At 40.3% G+C, this 17,357-nt stretch overlaps 1 protein-coding gene across 3 annotated transcripts in view; it reads left to right on the top strand.

Annotated features, from left to right (window-relative positions):
- Positions 1–16,565, top strand: part of CEP43 (centrosomal protein 43) — a 43,712-nt gene extending 27,147 nt beyond the window's left edge. For all 3 annotated transcript variants that reach the window (XM_008007805.3, XM_008007803.3, XM_008007804.3), the window contains 4 exons: positions 1,449–1,517; positions 7,002–7,041; positions 8,260–8,356; positions 14,052–16,565. In XM_008007805.3, coding sequence (XP_008005996.1) covers positions 1,449–1,517; positions 7,002–7,041; positions 8,260–8,356; positions 14,052–14,126 — 281 coding nt within the window. In that variant the 3' untranslated portion in view covers positions 14,127–16,565. The remainder of the gene's footprint in view (positions 1–1,448; positions 1,518–7,001; positions 7,042–8,259; positions 8,357–14,051) is intronic.
- Positions 16,566–17,357: the final 792 nt, after the last annotated feature.

Below are 17,357 nucleotides of genomic sequence, written 5' to 3'. Positions count from 1 at the left end.
TTCCTATACCTACATACCATCGGAATACTTTTTAGTTGATTTTTTTAGCTGATTTGTATTATCTATAGAAATATAATTTTTAAATCATCTCTCCTTTTTTGGACATTTACAGTGACTTGAGTCGGATTTGCTTTCAATTAATTTTAAAAAATTTGTTTAGTGAGACCACAGTAAGTATCATAAAATATTAAATAAAAAATTATTCTGCAGATCATTTTCAAGAATGACCTGACATGTCATCGTAAATGCAGCAGAGCTAAAGAGCAGTGATTACATGTGGAATAGTCTAGCTCTGGCACCAGTTACTTTCCCACCTCTCCCCACACACAGTGATAGGAATTTAAACAGCATAGCCCTGAACAGGTAGGATGGGCAGAGGTCCTTTGGAAACCATATCATAGTAAATGTTGTATTTAATTAGCGTGGTGTTTCAGAGCTCGTGTACCTCTTTTGGAAAGTTTCCGAAAGTAGATTCACTAGGAATTTGCAGTGTGAGTTTTGCATAATTGTCCAGTACTTCCGAATCTTTTTGTATTGCTTGATATACTGTGGGACTTCCTAGGGCACATAAGAGAGCTGACCTGTTGCTTCTCTTAAACCAGTTATGTATTTATAAGGTTCGTATCCCTTCCCATTTGCTTCTTTCCCGTGGTTACTGCCGCCTTTAAGAAAGGAATCCAGGACATCATGAACGTGTCATTCTGACACTGATTAGAGAATGATCATTTAGAGAGGACGTTGAGAACAAAGGACCAAAAACCAGTGAGGATTGTCACTTTAGTAAATGAAATAGCAGTTGTATTGAAGAAAAATTTAGAAGTTCAAAGGAAAAATAAGATTCATGAAAATAATTAACAGTAGTCTATGAATTCATACCTAACAGGGCTGTTTATGGAAAGTGATGTCTTATAATTAGGCAAAAATATTTTTTGGTGGTTGTGTTTCAATAAAGTAGTATTGTTTATGGTTTAAAAAGGGTTGTAGCCGGGCGCAGTGGCTCACGCCTTTAATCCCAGCACTTTGGGATGCCAAGGCGGGTGGATCACAAGGTCAGGAGTTTGAAACCAGCCTATCTAACATAGGGAAACCCTGTCTCTACTAAAAATACAAAACTTAGTTGGGTGTGGTAGCATGCGCCTGTAGTCCCAGCTACTTAGGAGGCTGAGGCGGGAGAATCGCTTGAACCTGGGAGGCGGAGGTTGCAGTGAGCCGAGGCTGCGCCATTGCACTCCAGCTTGAGTGACAGAGTGAGACTCCGTCTCAAAAAAAGGGTTGTAATGCATAGTTTAAGCATTCATTAATCACAGTTTATTTTTTCCTTAGTTTTAGGTTATTATGCTTCTGTCATAAAGAAGCCCCCATATTGAACAACAACAAAAATTGATGTGGTTTAGAGACTGTTGTATTCTAAAAGTCACTCTAATGCTAGTATTTTTTCCTGTTCACAGGTAAAAGGGGAAATACAGTTTTGAAAGATCTGAAATTGATCAGTGATAAAATTGGATCACTTGGATTAGGTAACTAGATTTCCAGTTTTTGTGTTGATCGTTTTAAAGTGATTATTTTTAGGGTAAGGTTGTAAAAGAAGTGACTCAGTCTGCCTACGCTGAACACCTTCCTGCCGCTGCTCATTCAGCAGGTGTTTGAATGGCTTTTACGTGTTCAGGATTACACCCTATTTGAGAGATGGCTACAGCAACAGCCATCATGTCCTCATGAACCTCTGTCTTCATGGAGTTTAAATTCTGGTCAGGAATATGAACATGAAACGGGCATCTACAGATATTTTGAGTGTAAAAGGGTCAGTATATATTTGTATGGAAATGGCTAGTAGGTTACCTTTGTCCAGTCTTGGCATTTAGGGAAGACCTTTTATAAGAAGTGACTTCTGTGCAGAAGCTTCATGGTTAAGTAGATGTATAAGAGAGAAGGGAAGATATTTCAGTTCAGATAGAAAAATTTGTGCAGAGGCAGAGCCATTTGCTAGATGCTGGTAGTACATGGTCCAGGCCTCAGAGAATTCAGTCTAATGGGGAAACAGACTTATTGAAAGAAAAATTGTGAGACGTGTTCAGTTCTGTTCTATGGAGCAGAAGTTGGTAAGCCTGCCATGTAAGTACGTTCTTTCCTATGGAAGTAAGAGTGTCAGTGTGAACATTACCGAGCCCTGGACCATATGCTGAGAGCACAGTTCTCATTGAGTGTTCTGTTCTGTACTAGACTGTAGCAGGGTGACAGGCATACTTACGGCAGACTCATTTATGTAAAGGCAAACTTGGTGACCTGAAGGAATCGGTGCAGCCAGCTTCTCGATGGCCACTTCCTATGCTCTCTGTGGATGTGATGGCATCGCTTCCTGGTCTGTAATCACTCACACATGGAAGCATTGGAAGACAGCTGCACAGGCAGGTTGGGGAGAAAGACAGCTGTGTCCCATATGCTTTTAAAACCCAGCCCTGTCCGAGGGCAGCTCCGAGAACGCCCTTCCCCCTTCTGGAGAGACGTTTTGGATAGTGCAAAGAACTTGGGCTTGGAGTTGGATGGAAGTGACATCTCAGATGTGGCACTGATTGATGAGTAGCGTAGGGAGATAAACTAAACTGCCACTTCCTCATCTGTTAAGTGGAACTAGTAACATCTGCCTTGTTTTAAAGAATAAATAGGATTTAAATATCTCTTCATACGTAAATTAAAGTACAGTGCCTGGCATGGTAGGTGCCTAGTAAATGTTAGTTTTCTTTTTATGTTACTTTGTTCCCCCATTTGCAGAAGAATAAATGTTCCCTGAGCCGCCCGGATTCTTGTTCACACAGTGCCCTGGAGTCCTGGTAACTGAGTTGCTGGTTGTGCCGCCCTGTGCTCTTTGTGCGTCCTGGTTGCTGGCTGGCCAGCTCGGTGGGCCTGCCCCCTTTCCCTCCCTTGTGCTTTTCCTGTCGGCTGTGGTTGTGGTTGCCATTGGATGTTCTTTTCCACTCGACCTCAATGGCTAACTGCCACTGGAGACTTTACTCCTGACTTCTGCGCCGTGATGGCTGCCCTGTCCCCTTTGTGTTCTGTTTTTTTTTTCACTTTGTGGTGTTTCACTCTGTTGCCAAACCTTTTAGCTTTTTTCTCTTGACTGCTCTATTCTCTTACCAAAGTGAGGGTTTTCCCGCCTGTTTCTGAGTGGGGAGCTGCTGAGAATTCTCATCCTTAGGAGGGAACGTGGTTACTGGGGCTGCAGAGTTGCTGGGTACAGGCAGGAGGGTGGTGTGCTCCTTCACTTCACTTCTTTCGGGACTTAGGCTTACCTCGGGTTGGAATTGGGGTAGTTACGCAGGTGAGAACTACCAGTTCACTAGCTGGATGTTTGTCATTTAGCTAGGCATTAGGATTCACTAGAAATAAAGATTTATTTAGTTTTGCAACCATGTTGTGTTCTGTCTGGGTTTTTCACATTTTAAATATACCGTACTCTAGGTATTTTGAGTAATACATAGAGACATGCTAGTGGACTAGCCTAGGAGAATAATGATGTTAGTGATAAGTGTCTGGCACTGTACCAAGGAATTGTTTTATTTAATTCGTATCCTATGAGGTAGGTTTTATTACTATCTCCAGTTTTACAGATGAAGAATCGAGGTTAAGTAACTTGCCCAAGGGCATGCTGCTTTTGGAGTCCTGCTACATCACACAGAGCCTCACCGCTGTGTTTTACTGCCCGTGTGTTACGTAGACAGCACTGAAATAACCATTTCAATGGGAACTTACATTCTGAGTTCCAAAGAAATAATCTACAAGTAAAGCTTTAGAGCACAATCTATTTTAGTTTGGCAGACAAATATTAATTAAAAGTGCCCAAATGGAGTGTTTGTAGATAGGTATTTTGCATATTTAAAGCAAGAGTTACTCAACTTTTTCTGTAAAGGGCCAAATAGTCTATGTTTTAGGCTTTGCTGACGGCATGTACTGTGTCTCATATGGTCTTTTTTTTTTTTTTTTTTTAAACAATCTTTAAAAATGTAAAAGCCATTCTTAGTTTACAGGCTGAAAAAAAGCAGGTCATCAGCCAGAGGCAAGAATGAAAGTAAGGAAAGCAGAAAGCTGTCAGGAAGTCCAGGCCAAAGATGACTAGGGTAAGGGCAGATAAGACAGAGGGTATGGGATGGGGAGGAGAGACTGTCAAAAAAGGAAGAAAACAAGAATCCTTGGCCTGAGGGCCAAAATTTGCTGACCCTTAAAGTAATGTAGTACAGGTTGAGTATCCCGTAACGCAAATGCTCGGGACCAGAAGTGTTTTGGAATCTGGATTTTTTTGGATTTTGAAATGTTTGCATTTTTCTTACCAGATGAGCCTCCCAAATCCGAAAATCTGGAAGTCTGAAATGCTCCAATGAGCAGTTTCTTTGAGCATCACATTGGCACTCGAAAAGTTTTGGATTTCATTCAAGTTTGGATTTCAAATTTTTGCATTTGGGATGCTCAACCTATATGTATTCTGTTAATCATTTTGACACTGGCTTAAATTATTGTTGATACTAAACAATACATAACGAAGAAGTCAGAATCTAATGTGTTATAGCACATTATTCAGTAAATACCTTGTGTTTTGAATTGACTACAAATGCTGGCAGGTGGGGAATCCAGTTAGCTTCCTTTAAGTCCACATTGCAGCCACAGCTGTCCTTGCTGTCTCAGCTCAGTGTCCACCTCTGCTCTCCTCACTGGCCTTCATACATAGGAACACCATGATGGGTCCTTGTAGGCTGACATTTTAGTAGCTGCCACTGCTGGTTTTACTTAGCACTTGCAAACCAGCCACATACATGGTTTGTTTAATCAGATTTCCACCTCTCCTACTCGGCCCTGACAGTGCCTAGTTTGCCCTGACAGTGCCTAGTTTCTGTCAAGCACTTGCAGCCCTTTAACCTTTGAGGCTAAGTGGAGACGAGCTCTTGATTCTCGAGAGGAGAGGAAGCTGGAAACGTCCCTCCTGACTGCTTATGGTCAGGGATTTCCAGTTCATTACTGGGCAAGGTTTGAGTGTAACAGTAACAAGGATTCATGTTTTCTTTGTTTGCTGACATTCTCCCCACCCCATATCATCTACCCATCTGTCTTATCTGTGGGACACCTGCCTTGACCCAAGCCTTTACCCCTGTTATCTTTGACCTGGACTTTCTGACAGCCTTCTGCTTTCCTTACTTTCATTGTTGCCTCCTGTAAGCACATTTCTTCTTGCGGTGGTAAGATTATCTCCGGGAAAAGAGAAGTGAGATAGTGCTTCCCTGGACTTTGTCACTCCTGTCTTCCCCCACCCCACCCCAGACGAGCTTCCCTGACCAGCCAAGCTCGCATGATCTGGCTTCTGCCAACCCCTCTTATTGCGACTCCTTTTTTCCTCCCTCCACCCATTCTGTTCCCCAAATTCATTGTTTTATGTTGTGTGACTTCCTTACTGGTGGTTTTAAATTTTTTTTTGAGACAGTATTTTAAAAATTTAAAAATTTAAAATTTAAAAATAGAATAAATTTTTAATTTTTGGGTAGATCTTGCAATGCCAGGCTGGTCTCAAACTCCTGGGTGCAAGTGATCCTCCCGCCTTGGCCTCCCAAGTAGCTGGATTACAGACGTGCGTCACTGCTCTGGGCTGCACTGGTGGTTTTTCAAACCACCGCACCCTTCCCCACCTCAGGGGTGTCACATGTTTCCTCTTGTTGGAACACACTGTCCCCAATAATTTGTACCTCTGCAACCTAGGTTTCCACTCAGTTGCATCCTTGGAGTTCTTCCCAGTTGCACTAGCAGTATTTGGTTTGTTCCACTGTTTCTCTTCACTAGAGTGTTTGCTCCTTGAGATCTGAGATACCATCTTAGTCATTGCTATACCTCTAGGGGACCTAGTCATCACTCATCTGCTTGATAAATTAATCATAAGATTTGACCATAAGAGAATTACCTTATCTAACTGTCTGGACAGAGCTTGAATCCCCACAGCAGTCCAACCGATTTAGAGACAGTCCAGCCTTATCTGAGGGAGGATCGAGGACAAGGCCCACAGGATCTTTGAACAGCTTTCTGTCACGCCAGGTCTTCTTTTTGTGATCCACATCTTCTGCATGTGGCTGTACATAATTCCCGGGTCTTTCATAGGCCATCCATTCACATTTTAAGTTGGCTCTCATGTGCCTCCAAGTCTGCTTTGAGGCTGACAGCCCTTTTTCCTTATCTAGCCCTCAGAAGTCCTGGGAGGGAAGGGCTGCTGATTTGCAGATTTGTGCTTTATAGCCTTAAGTTGATCTTAAGGTGACTCTATCAAAGGCTCGTGGTGCACTTTGAGAAACTGGTAACACTGCCTCACCATTCACCATCCCACCTTCATTCAGTTGCCTTTTATTAAGATCTTACTGTGGACCAAGGTCTCTGTTAAGCACACCATGTACCTGCATCCTTGTGTTAACTCTGATTGGTGTGGCTTTGGCTGTACGTCAGAGCTGAGGACATGGCCAAGAAAGGGCACCTTACATTCTCAGGTGGCAGAGCTGTGGAGTGGCAGTTGAGCCCTGCTCTGTCTGACTGAAGGTGCCCTTTTTGCTGTGCTCCGTGGCCTCTTCACACTTCGTGAGTGTTTTTAACTTTTATAACGAAACAATTAGCATGTTGAAAACCCTCAGTAGTTCATCTAGTACCTAGAGGGGATTAATGATGACTTGCTATTGCTATATGCCATTAAGTCGAGGGACCTTATTAATCGTGAGCGTGCCCCATGTTAATTGCCTTAGAGTACCTGGAGTAAAGATGAGGTGTTAACCACATTTTATAGTGACTTGTAACAGTTTATTATTTCTTAGGTCTTTCATTTGTCATTTGTCTTCATATTATATATGCTAAAAATGTTATTTCTAGTCCGGGACTTTTTAAATGATGCAATATAATTAATTTTTTTAAAGGAAATGTGTGTTTAATGGTAGGTAAATTGTGACGTGTATTAGATATAACATATCTTTTCTTAAACTTATCAGGAACTGGAGAAGACGATGACTATGTGGATGATTTTAACAGGTAAGAAAAACTATTAGGCAAATACATAAATATATACATATTTGTAAACAATTTCCAAACACAAACAAGACAAAATTATATTTGGTGCTTATTTTAGTGTATTTGATTCTGTTGTTCATATTGATTGAAGGTGAAGAAAAGATAGTTAATCCAAAATTAAATATTTGACTTTAGAGCATGTTTTTGATTTTACATTAGAATATAGACACATTATGTTCAGGAAACTTGGTGGTAAGAATGAGATGAAGAGAAACATTGAAGAATTAACTGAGAAGTCATTTAGAAGCAGTACAGTTGCCATGTTGTAAGTGTTGAATTTCTCTTCCTTCCATACCTTTTTGTGGCAGGAATTGTCTCCATTTGACTTGAAATAATGACGCTCTCAAATTAGGTTTTTGATTCAGATCACATTTCTTAATATGTGGTCTGCCCTAGTAAGATTGCCATTCTTTTTTTTTTTTTTTTTTTGGAGACAGAGTCTCACTCTGTTGCCCAGGTTGGAGTGCAGTGGCGCAATCTGGGCTCACTGCAACCTCCGTCTCCCGAGTTCAAGCCATTCTCCTGCCTCAGCTTCCCATGTAGCTGGGATTATAGGTGTGTGCCACTACGCCTGGCTAATTTTTGTATTTTTAGTAGAGACAGAGTTTTGCCATGTTGGCCAGGCTGGTCTTGAACTCCTGACCTCAAGTGATCCACTCACCTGGGTCTCCCAAAGTGCTGGGATTACAGACAAGAGCCACCATGCCCGTTGATTCCTTTCTTATACACAGAAATATAATATGTAAGGTAGAAGTAATATTTGTTGTGGATATGATTCGAAATTTTAAATTAGATGCCTGAGAATTTTATTTAGTTGACAGATTATCTTTCCAATTGGAAGTCTATATTTTTTATAATTTACTATACAGTTTTTGAGAAAGAGCATGATGTAGTAGATGAAACTGTAAAAATCTGGGTTGGTTTCTTTCTTGCTGTTGTGACCAAAGTCACTGCTTTGAACCTTCATCTCTTCATCTGTTACATTGACTTGACTGCTGCTGCCCTTGCCACATTATTTTAAGGGTCAAGCAAGACAGTATGTATGAAATTAATTATAGTTAATGTTATATTTTACTTAAAGGATGAAAAGAAATATCTGAATGTTTAAAGAATGGTAGTTAATCTCTTTAAATGTTTATTTTCAGAGTTCTTATTTTTTTTTTCCCCTCCTGAAATTAGTACCAGCCATCGCTCAGAGAAAAGTGAGATAAGTATTGGTGAAGAGATTGAAGAAGACCTTTCTGTGGAAATAGATGACATCAATACCAGTGATAAGGTGTGGTGTTCTGCATATCCCATAGAGTGCTTTTTTTTTAACCTATTTGTTGATTTACTGTAAAGCTTCAAAAATTCATACTAATTAGTAGAAAAACAGTTGAAAATTATGAAAAGTCATGACACAGTCCTGGCTCGAGTTTATAAAGAATGTCTTTGATGAATGTGTAAGATTGGTTTTGGTTGTCACTTCCTTTGGTACCCAAGTCACGCTGCTGAAATACCTGAGGATTATTCCTGGGGCACTGGAATTGCTGTGGATTAAGAGGGGTCAGGGTGGGTCAGGCCTGGTGAGAATTGACCACCTGGTATCGTAGATGGAAGTCAGTATAGGGTACTGTGATCACAGGATGAAGCTGAGCCTGCAGTGCAGAGAGTGTGGTCATCTTGGCCAGTTGCGACATCTGAACATGCAAGCCACGCTGGGCTAAAAACCGCAGGAGACAAGACAGTAGGCCATAAAGTTGTAAGAGTCCGTATTTGAGATCCAAACTTGACCTTTTTATGTAGGCAGAGAACAGAAGATCCTTCGATGGTGAGCTGTAGCATTGCAGAGTCACCTGTCAGCACCCACATCAAGCTGTCCCCAGCTCAGATGAGTTTACCAGTCAGGTCAGAGGTTGCCATGGCTGGGAGGGGACTTGCTTTCCAGAACGAGGTGGGATTCTCTAAGCGTTGTGATCGTCACACAGGGAGAAGGCCTTTGAGAGAGGTAGTGTTTACAATGCAACCACACAATCTAAGTTAGCAACATCTATGTTTGCATTCTTATTCTTTCATATATTTTCTTAGTTAAGCTTTAACCTTTGACCCTCAGTTTCTTTACTTGTAAGGTGGAAGTATTAATACCTATGCAATAGGATTATTTTGAAGGTTAAACGATAATATGTAAAGCACTTCTCTAATTCCTGATGTATTATATCCTTATAATTATAAATTTAGCTTTCTCTTTTCACCCTGCATCATCCTGAAGAGGCCTGAAAAATGTTGCTTTAAAGTTATGCCAAAGAAACTATAGAAGAATTCTTTAAATGTGAGGTAGAGGACTCAAATAAATGACTGTTAAACTAGGATTTGTGAAATGATGTGGGTCGAAGAGGAGGCGTGGCATCCCTTTGCCATTGAAGGCCTTGGATGGCGTCCAGGAGTCTGGGCTTTGTTAGGCTGCTTCTCACTGGGTCCTACTAACTGGGTTTGGCACATCAATGTTCCTAGAAATTTTCACTTAAAAGCTTAAATTTAGATAGTTTTGCCATTTATTAGCAGCCTTTTACATAGAATGGACTTTGACAGTCAGTGTACTTCATCAGGAAGCATTTTCTAAAGCCTTCTGTGCAGAGAATTGATACTGGGCACCTGGGGAACACAAATGTGTTCTTTGCAGTAAGAATACAGCAGACAATGTGGTCACCTTTCAGCCAAGGTGACCAAAACCAGTGTCCATTAAGCACCTACTATTTAGAAAGCACAGGGCTGGGGATGTGGGGGTGTGAGGAAGGAGATCGCTCAGTGGAATGGGCAAGTTCTGTAAGTGCATCACATCTGGGTTTGAGTCCTGGAGCTGCTACTTACCACTCACAAATTTGGCCAAGTTGTTTAACTTTTGGGCCCTTGGGTCTCACATCTATTTTGCAAGAGAGATGGTGGTTGTGAAAATTAGAGATAAGCGTGTAAAGCATATAGCTCAGTGCTTAGCAGAATAGGCATTCAATAAATGGTATCTAATACTATTATTGATTATAGTCACAATAGACATTTCTGTCATAGGCACAGATACAGACTTCTTCCCTCAAATTTATGCAGGATCAGAGAGAGAAAAGCCATGTACACAAACATAGGAAAATCAAGTTTTATAGTGACACTTTTTATAGTAATCACTTTTTATAGTGACAGGTGCCATAAAATGCCAATCATTCATGGGCCATGAAAATTCAGAAGCAGGAACTAATATTTGATCGGGATTTTGAAAGATGACTGACTTGGTTCTGTGAGGGCTGAGGAGGAACATGGTAAGCGCCATGAGAACAGAAGGGAGATCCAGGGACGTGTCTGTGCCGCCCTGACTGCAGAGCTTCACTGGAGGGCGCTGTGTGAAGAGACAGAATGTTGGGAGGAGCAGGGTTGTTAGAAGGTGACTTTGAACCAGAAATGACAGAGGATGAACTAGGAACAGAGGCCCTGGGGAGGGTAGTCCCTGCACGAGAGCCAGCGTGAGCAAAGACATAGGTAGACGTTGGAGGAAGAGGGCCACACGTGTTTAAGGGACAGAACATAAGTGTGCTTCCCAGGTTTCTGTTAATGCACAGCAATCTAATTCAGCAAACGTGAACATTTACACTTCATAAAACTTTTCAAAATCTTACAAAAAATTCCTGTTGATTTGTATGAAACTTGCTATCACAGGGATCCTTTATTTCCCTTTCAAGACTCAAAATGTACCTTTTAGATATTTTTATTTTGTGATATAAAATCTATTTTTATAGTTTTGAACTAAGTTGCCCACTTTGAGTTCTTATTCTAAAACTAATGAGGCATGAAAGCCGCCTTTATTAGTTTTTTTTTTTTTTTTTTTTTGAGATAAGAGTCTCATTCTGTTGCCTAGGCTAATGGCTGGATCTTGGCTCACTGCAGCCTCCGCCTCCTGATCAAGTAATTCTACCTTAGCCTTCTGAGTAGCTAGGACTACAGGCATGTACCACCACACCTGGCTAATTTTTGTATTTTTAGTAGAGATGGGGTTTCACCCATGTTAGCCAGGCTGGTCTCAAACTCCTGGCCTCATGTGATCCCCCCGCCTTGGTCTCTCAAAGTGCTGAGATTACAGGCGTGAGTCACTGTACCTGGTGGAAAGGCTTTATTAAATAGCCGTTTATTTCTAGTTAGCTTTTGTTCATTCAGTTTTCTTTCTTGGTAACTACTTTAAATGAAGCTGTTCTTTTTGGAAGTTTCTGGTTGTTACTGTGTTCTTTTCTTTGCCTTAAAGCAAAACTAAATTAATGACCTCCAATAACGGAATTATCTAGATTAAGATCCTTTTCAATCCACGGTTTTTCCTGTATTCACTCGTCTGTAGTTTGACATTCGTGTTAATACAACACTCAATTACTTTGTAAACGAAATGGAATACCTTACCGATTTCACTCTGTAATAATGATGGGAGGAGAAAATACAGTTCCAAGGTATCAGAGTCTGTTTTATAATCTGTCTGCAAGCTTTTCTGACTCTTCGGTTTTTGTGTAAACTGAATTTGAATTGAATGCATAAGAACTGTAATTAAGATTCCTAGTAATTTTCTTTGTGAGATAGTTTTACAGCAAGACTGTATTTGGACCAAGAGGAAGGGCAAGGACTTATCTGTTGAAAAAGGTTTTACTTATAACTTAAATTTCTGAGTATCTGAAGAATAACAAAATGAGAGGATATGTGGGGGGCAGATTAACAGACAAAAGCATCTCACAGTATATCAGGATGGAACTGTTGCATCTCTACAAGATGTTCCTATTCTTGTGTGTTATTATCTGGCCCAGGTGTTGGCACACTTGTTCTCTAAAAGGCCACATAGTGAATATTTTAGGCTTTGCAGGCCATAACTACTCCACCCTGCCATTGTATGGAGAAGACAGCCATAGATGATGCCTAAGAGTGTGTGTGTGGGTGTGGCTGTGGCTGTCCCCTGGTCTGTCGCCACAATGATGAGTCTAGGTGAGACTGGAAAGGTTGAGTTCTGTCCTTGCTCAGCTGTCAGTGAGACCTGCCTAGCTGTATGTTCAATATTCTGGAGCCTGTATCCTCACCCTTACTTAAGTAAGGTTTTTTCCTTACTTAAGAAATAATGTTTTCTCAGCCTGCATTATGCTTAAATAGCTATTAATATTTCCTTTCTCCATCATCATAAGTTGTTTATACAAATGAATAGGTATAAGTTGGCTAATAGGTTAACTTTCTAGTTTACAAGTAGTTTAAACAGAAATAAAAATCAGTCATTTCTTACAACACTTTGTGAACCCGGGGCTAGGAGTCTGAGACTCCATGGGCGGTCCTGTCTGCCCTTCTGTTTTCACTTCAGCCTCCAAAAGGACTTGTGATCTGGCTTCAGGTGGCACAGTGTTAACGTGTGACACCATATCGAGCTTGATGTTAGAAACTTAATGTTCTATGCCATCATATGAAAACAGAAGAAGGGATAGTTTCCAAAGTATACCTTTTAGTAACTTTTTGTGAAATTTAATGTGGGTAAGTTTTGGTTTTAGAGTTAGCAATTCATAGAGTGATATTGTGAACAGAATCATACATTGGGACTATGCTCAGGTAAAGAAGTTTAATACGATTTTTCACTAATTTGTTTCTTAGATTAAATTGGAATAATGTCTAAGATGTGTTTTATTTTAAATTTTCACTTGAAATATTTGAGAGTAATCATAAAACATTGAACTCAAACGATTGTACTAACTTATTAGACATGATTTTAGGCAAATCACTTCTCAACACAGGTTTAAATATGAGTTGGTTTATGAAGTATAAAGTAATACTTTAATTACAGCAACAGTTTTTTTAATTTTTAGTTTTTTATTTCTTATTTCCATAGGTTTTGGGGGAACAGGTGGTGTTTGGTTGCATGAATAAGTTCTTTAATGGTGATTCGTGGGTGCACCCATCACCCTAGCAGTATACATTGGGCCCAATTTGAGCCTTTTATCCCTAACCCTCCTCCCACTCTTTCCCTGGAGTCCCCAAAGTCCATTGTGTCATTATTATGCCATTACATCCTCATAACTTAGCTCCTGCTTATACACGAGAAAATGTGATGTTTGGTTTTCCATTCCTGAGTTACTTCACTTAGAATAATGGTCTCCAATTCCATCCAGGTTGCTGCAAATTCCATTGTTTTGTTACTTCTTTTTTTTTTTTTTTTTTTTTTTTGAGTCAGAGTCTCGCTCTGTCACCCAGGCTGGAGTGCAATGGCATAATTTCGGCTCACTCCAACCTCTGCCTCCCGGGTTCAAGCGATTCTCCCATATTGAAGCGATTCTCCTGCCTCAGCCTTCCAACTAGCTGGGACTACAGGCACACGCTATATCGTCCGGCTAATTTTTGTGTTTTTGTAGCTACAGGGTTTCACCATGTTGCCCAGGCTGGTCTTGAATTCCTGACCTCAGGTGATCTGCCTGTCTCAGCTTCCCAGAGTGTTGGGATTGCAGGCATGATCTACTGCACCTGGCCTATTTGTTCCTTTTTATGGCTGAGTAGTATTCCATCGTGTGTATATACCACAATGTCTTTATCTCCACTTGTTGATCAATGGGCATTTGGGCTGGTTTCATGTTTTTGCAATTGCGAATTGTGCTGTTGTAAACATGCGTATGCAAGTATCTTTTTCATATAATGACTTATTTTCTTCTGGGTAGATACCCAGTAGTGGGAATGGTGGATCAAACGGTAGTTCCACTTTTAGTTCTTTAAGGAATCTGCACACTGTTTTCCATAGTGGTTGTACTAGTTTACATTCCCACCAACAGTGTAAAAGTGTTCCCTTTTCACCACATCCTCACCAACATTTATATTATTTTTCGAGTTTTTGATTATGGCCATTCTTGTAGGAGTAAGGTGGTATCTCATTGTGGTTTAGATTTTTAAAAATAACTTAAGACTACTCACATTCTGACACTTAATTCTTTTCTTTCTTTTGAACAACAAAGCTTGATGACCTCACACAAGACCTGACTGTATCCCAGCTCAGTGATGTTGCAGATTATCTGGAAGATGTTGCATAGTCACGAAGAAGGAAGTATTCTCATTAACAAGGACAGAGGACTGACCAGTTCCATTTTTTTTTTTTTTCCCCAGACAATCACTCAGCTGGAATGTCTGCTCTCTATTGGTGCCTTGCATTTCAAAAACATTGCAGATATTTTTTAAAAGTAATTTTCATTTTACTAAACAAAATACTTCCTATTTGAGCCCATGTGTGAAAGATTTAATATTCTTAATTTAACTGTACATTTCTTTATGGAAATTGATTATCTACACAGTTTCATTACAGGGAAGGAACCCATGAAAACATCAGTGTTAAGAGCATGATGAAAGGTGTCAATAAAGCCGTAGGATCGCACAACCCTGTGTGTGTGTGGCTGCTGGTACGTGTGGTCTTTGAAAACCTTGGCTTCAGCCCTCTGGAATCAGAGCTTACCCACCATAGTATATTTTGATATTAGGTGGTTCTACACATAGTTGGCAAAATGACTTGGTAAATTTGTAATACTGAAGTATATTAGTATAAGTTAAATTTGATGTGTCAACTTTATTTTGTATTTCCTTCCATTTGGAAGGTTTGTTAGACCATTAAGGTTATATTAAAGTACTCTTGTCTGTGCTATTTAGTTTTGCTTGTTTTAAAGAAATCTAGAAGTGGTTATGAGTTTTAATTCATAGAATTGTCAATAACAGATAACATTTGCAATCGTCTTTCCTCCTGTTGTCCATGTAAGCAGCTTTAGTCGTAGGTTCTCTTCATTATAATTTATTATTTGTAAAGATTCTTTGAAACATATTCAGTACCAAAATGCATCTGAAACCATTAAGCAGTGCTTTTATTTCAGATCTGTAAGTTAATTGTATTAAAATCCAAATTGGAATGAAATAGTAGTAATGGCCTAAGACCATGTTCAGTTTGACAAGCTTTATATACTGTACATAATTTCATTGTAATCCTTAAAAATAGAGCCAATAATAGAATTTCCGCAGTCTCATTTATACGGTTAAAGCATTATTGCTATTATGTAGGTCACGGACGTTTATAATACCAAAATATTTTAAAATGTGCAAGTAGAAAAAACAGTAGAAAGTGATGCATGCATATTTATATATAAGTAAAGCTAGGATTATGCTGTTTTTGCACTTTATCATTTCAATTAAGTTGAGACTTTTTACTACAAGTTACCTTTATTAGTAAAAGGAGAAATTAGACCTAATTCATTGGTCTCAGTAAGCGAGCAGACTGCATGACTTGTGCAATGCCAGTTTCTCATTTCATATTAGCCTAAATATTATAGAAATTACTCCTTGGGCGCTAACATGTAGAGGAAATGAAAATGTAAGGATTAAGGCTGTGTAACAGAATCTGGCTTTTTAAACTTTAAGTGAAACAGCTGTAAACATCAAGAGGAAGTAGGACATAAACTGGGCCGGTACAGCCTAGAAGCCCTGCGTATTTCTGCCCTCTGTCTGTGAGCTGCTATCTCAGTCTCCTTCAGCTCTTCATGTCTTAGTAAACAGCACCATGTGCAGATGGAATCTTGTTGCAGTCCCCCAGTGTGGTTGTTATAAAATGCATTTATTTGTAAGTCATCTCTGTAAACAGTCACTTTCTAAAAGCACTATAGTTCTGGCCCTCTGGAATCGGGATCACATGTATGATTTATTTTTAATATTTGATAGGAACTAGGTTTCAGTGAAATGATTTGAAAGCATAGCAGGATGTGGCTTTTTAAATTTATGAAACTGTCAAACAGTAGCAACTGAAATTTGTCACTTTTCTGTTACCCAGAGAATCAGACCTTTTGATAATATTTGGGAGGGTAAGAGAAAAATGCCAAATATGAAACTTTTTTGTCAGCACTACATACATCTTTTTTTTTGCGGGGGCAGGGGTACGGAGTCTCACTCTGTCACTCAGGCTAGAGTGCAGTGGTGTGATCTCGGCTCACTGCAACCTCCGCCTCCCGGGTTCAAGTGATTCTCCTGCCTCAGCCTCCTGAGTAACTGGGATTACAGGTGCCTACCACCACGCTCTGCTAATTTTTGTAGTTTTAGTAGAGATGGGGTTTCACCATGTCGGTCAGGCTGGTCTCAAACTCCTGACCTCGTGATCCTCCCGCCTTGGCTTCCCAAAGTGCTGGAATTACAGGCATGAGCCACCGTGCCAGGCCAGCACTACATCCATTTTATTGAATAATTTTGAATGACTTAAAGTTCAACTATGAAAAAGCTTTCTTTTCACATGTACTTTTGGATTAGGTATTGTCAACTTATTCAACTTGAAGATGTGAAGTGACAGGTTTTGCATGTGATGAGTGTTTTCTGTTAAAAAATAAATATTGAAATATTAACCCACGAAATACATTTTTATGGTAACCTTTGTTTTACAGTGGAGTTTTTTAAATGCTAGGTCTTTTATTGATAACTACAAATGAATAAAAAGCATTTATTCTCTCTTTGTTGATATTCAGTTGCTCTTTTATACTTTATGTTGGATAACAACCTGTGGGCAGTTGTGTGGATGCCACCATGAGTCCCTGCCACGTGCTTGCCCACAGCTCTTCCTCGCCTCCTCTCTTCCCTCTCCTGCCCATGCGCCAGAGCTGGGCCAGCCCACTGCCACACGGCCTCTGCACCTGAGCTTGCCAAAGCCCTTCCTGCCTCACGATGTGATATTTGCCCCTCCTTGTCTGGAATGTCCTTCCCCTAGAACTGCATGAAGCTGGTTTGTTTTGGTCTCATGTTCAAAGAAGCTTCCAGACCTAAGGGAGATGTCCATTCTCCTCCCTGTCCCTGCCCCACCACTTGCATTTACCCCTTTTATTTTATTCACTTCAGCATACTCTGAAATGGTCTTGCTTATTATGTGTTTTTTATTGTTATTATTAACTATGAGCTCGTGAGAACAGGGATTTTCTTTTAAACCGCTGTGTACCTGGCACATTTGTCCCCTAGTATGAGCTCGGTATCTTTGGGGCTGTAAACAGGCTTGAGCACTGACATGGGGCCTGGAAAATGTGGTTTCTGGCTAGGCAGCTGGGAGAATCTACAAAATCTGGGGGGAAAGCTGTTCTTACCCTAAACCTGGAGAGACCCTTAAGTTCAAGTCTGCAGCAAGGGGATCTGGTTCAGGAGAAGGCTGTCCTGTGAATTTGCCCCACCCACCAGGCTCAGCTGGAGCAGGGCCTCTGAAGGGGGTACCCTCTGTGCGGCTCTGCTGTGGTGGTGGTTCATGAAGGACATGGGAA

The sequence above is a fragment of the Chlorocebus sabaeus genome, chromosome 13, assembly GCF_047675955.1.
Source record: "Chlorocebus sabaeus isolate Y175 chromosome 13, mChlSab1.0.hap1, whole genome shotgun sequence".
Lineage (NCBI taxonomy): Eukaryota > Metazoa > Chordata > Mammalia > Primates > Cercopithecidae > Chlorocebus > Chlorocebus sabaeus.
This window is presented reverse-complemented; position numbering and strand designations above follow the sequence as displayed.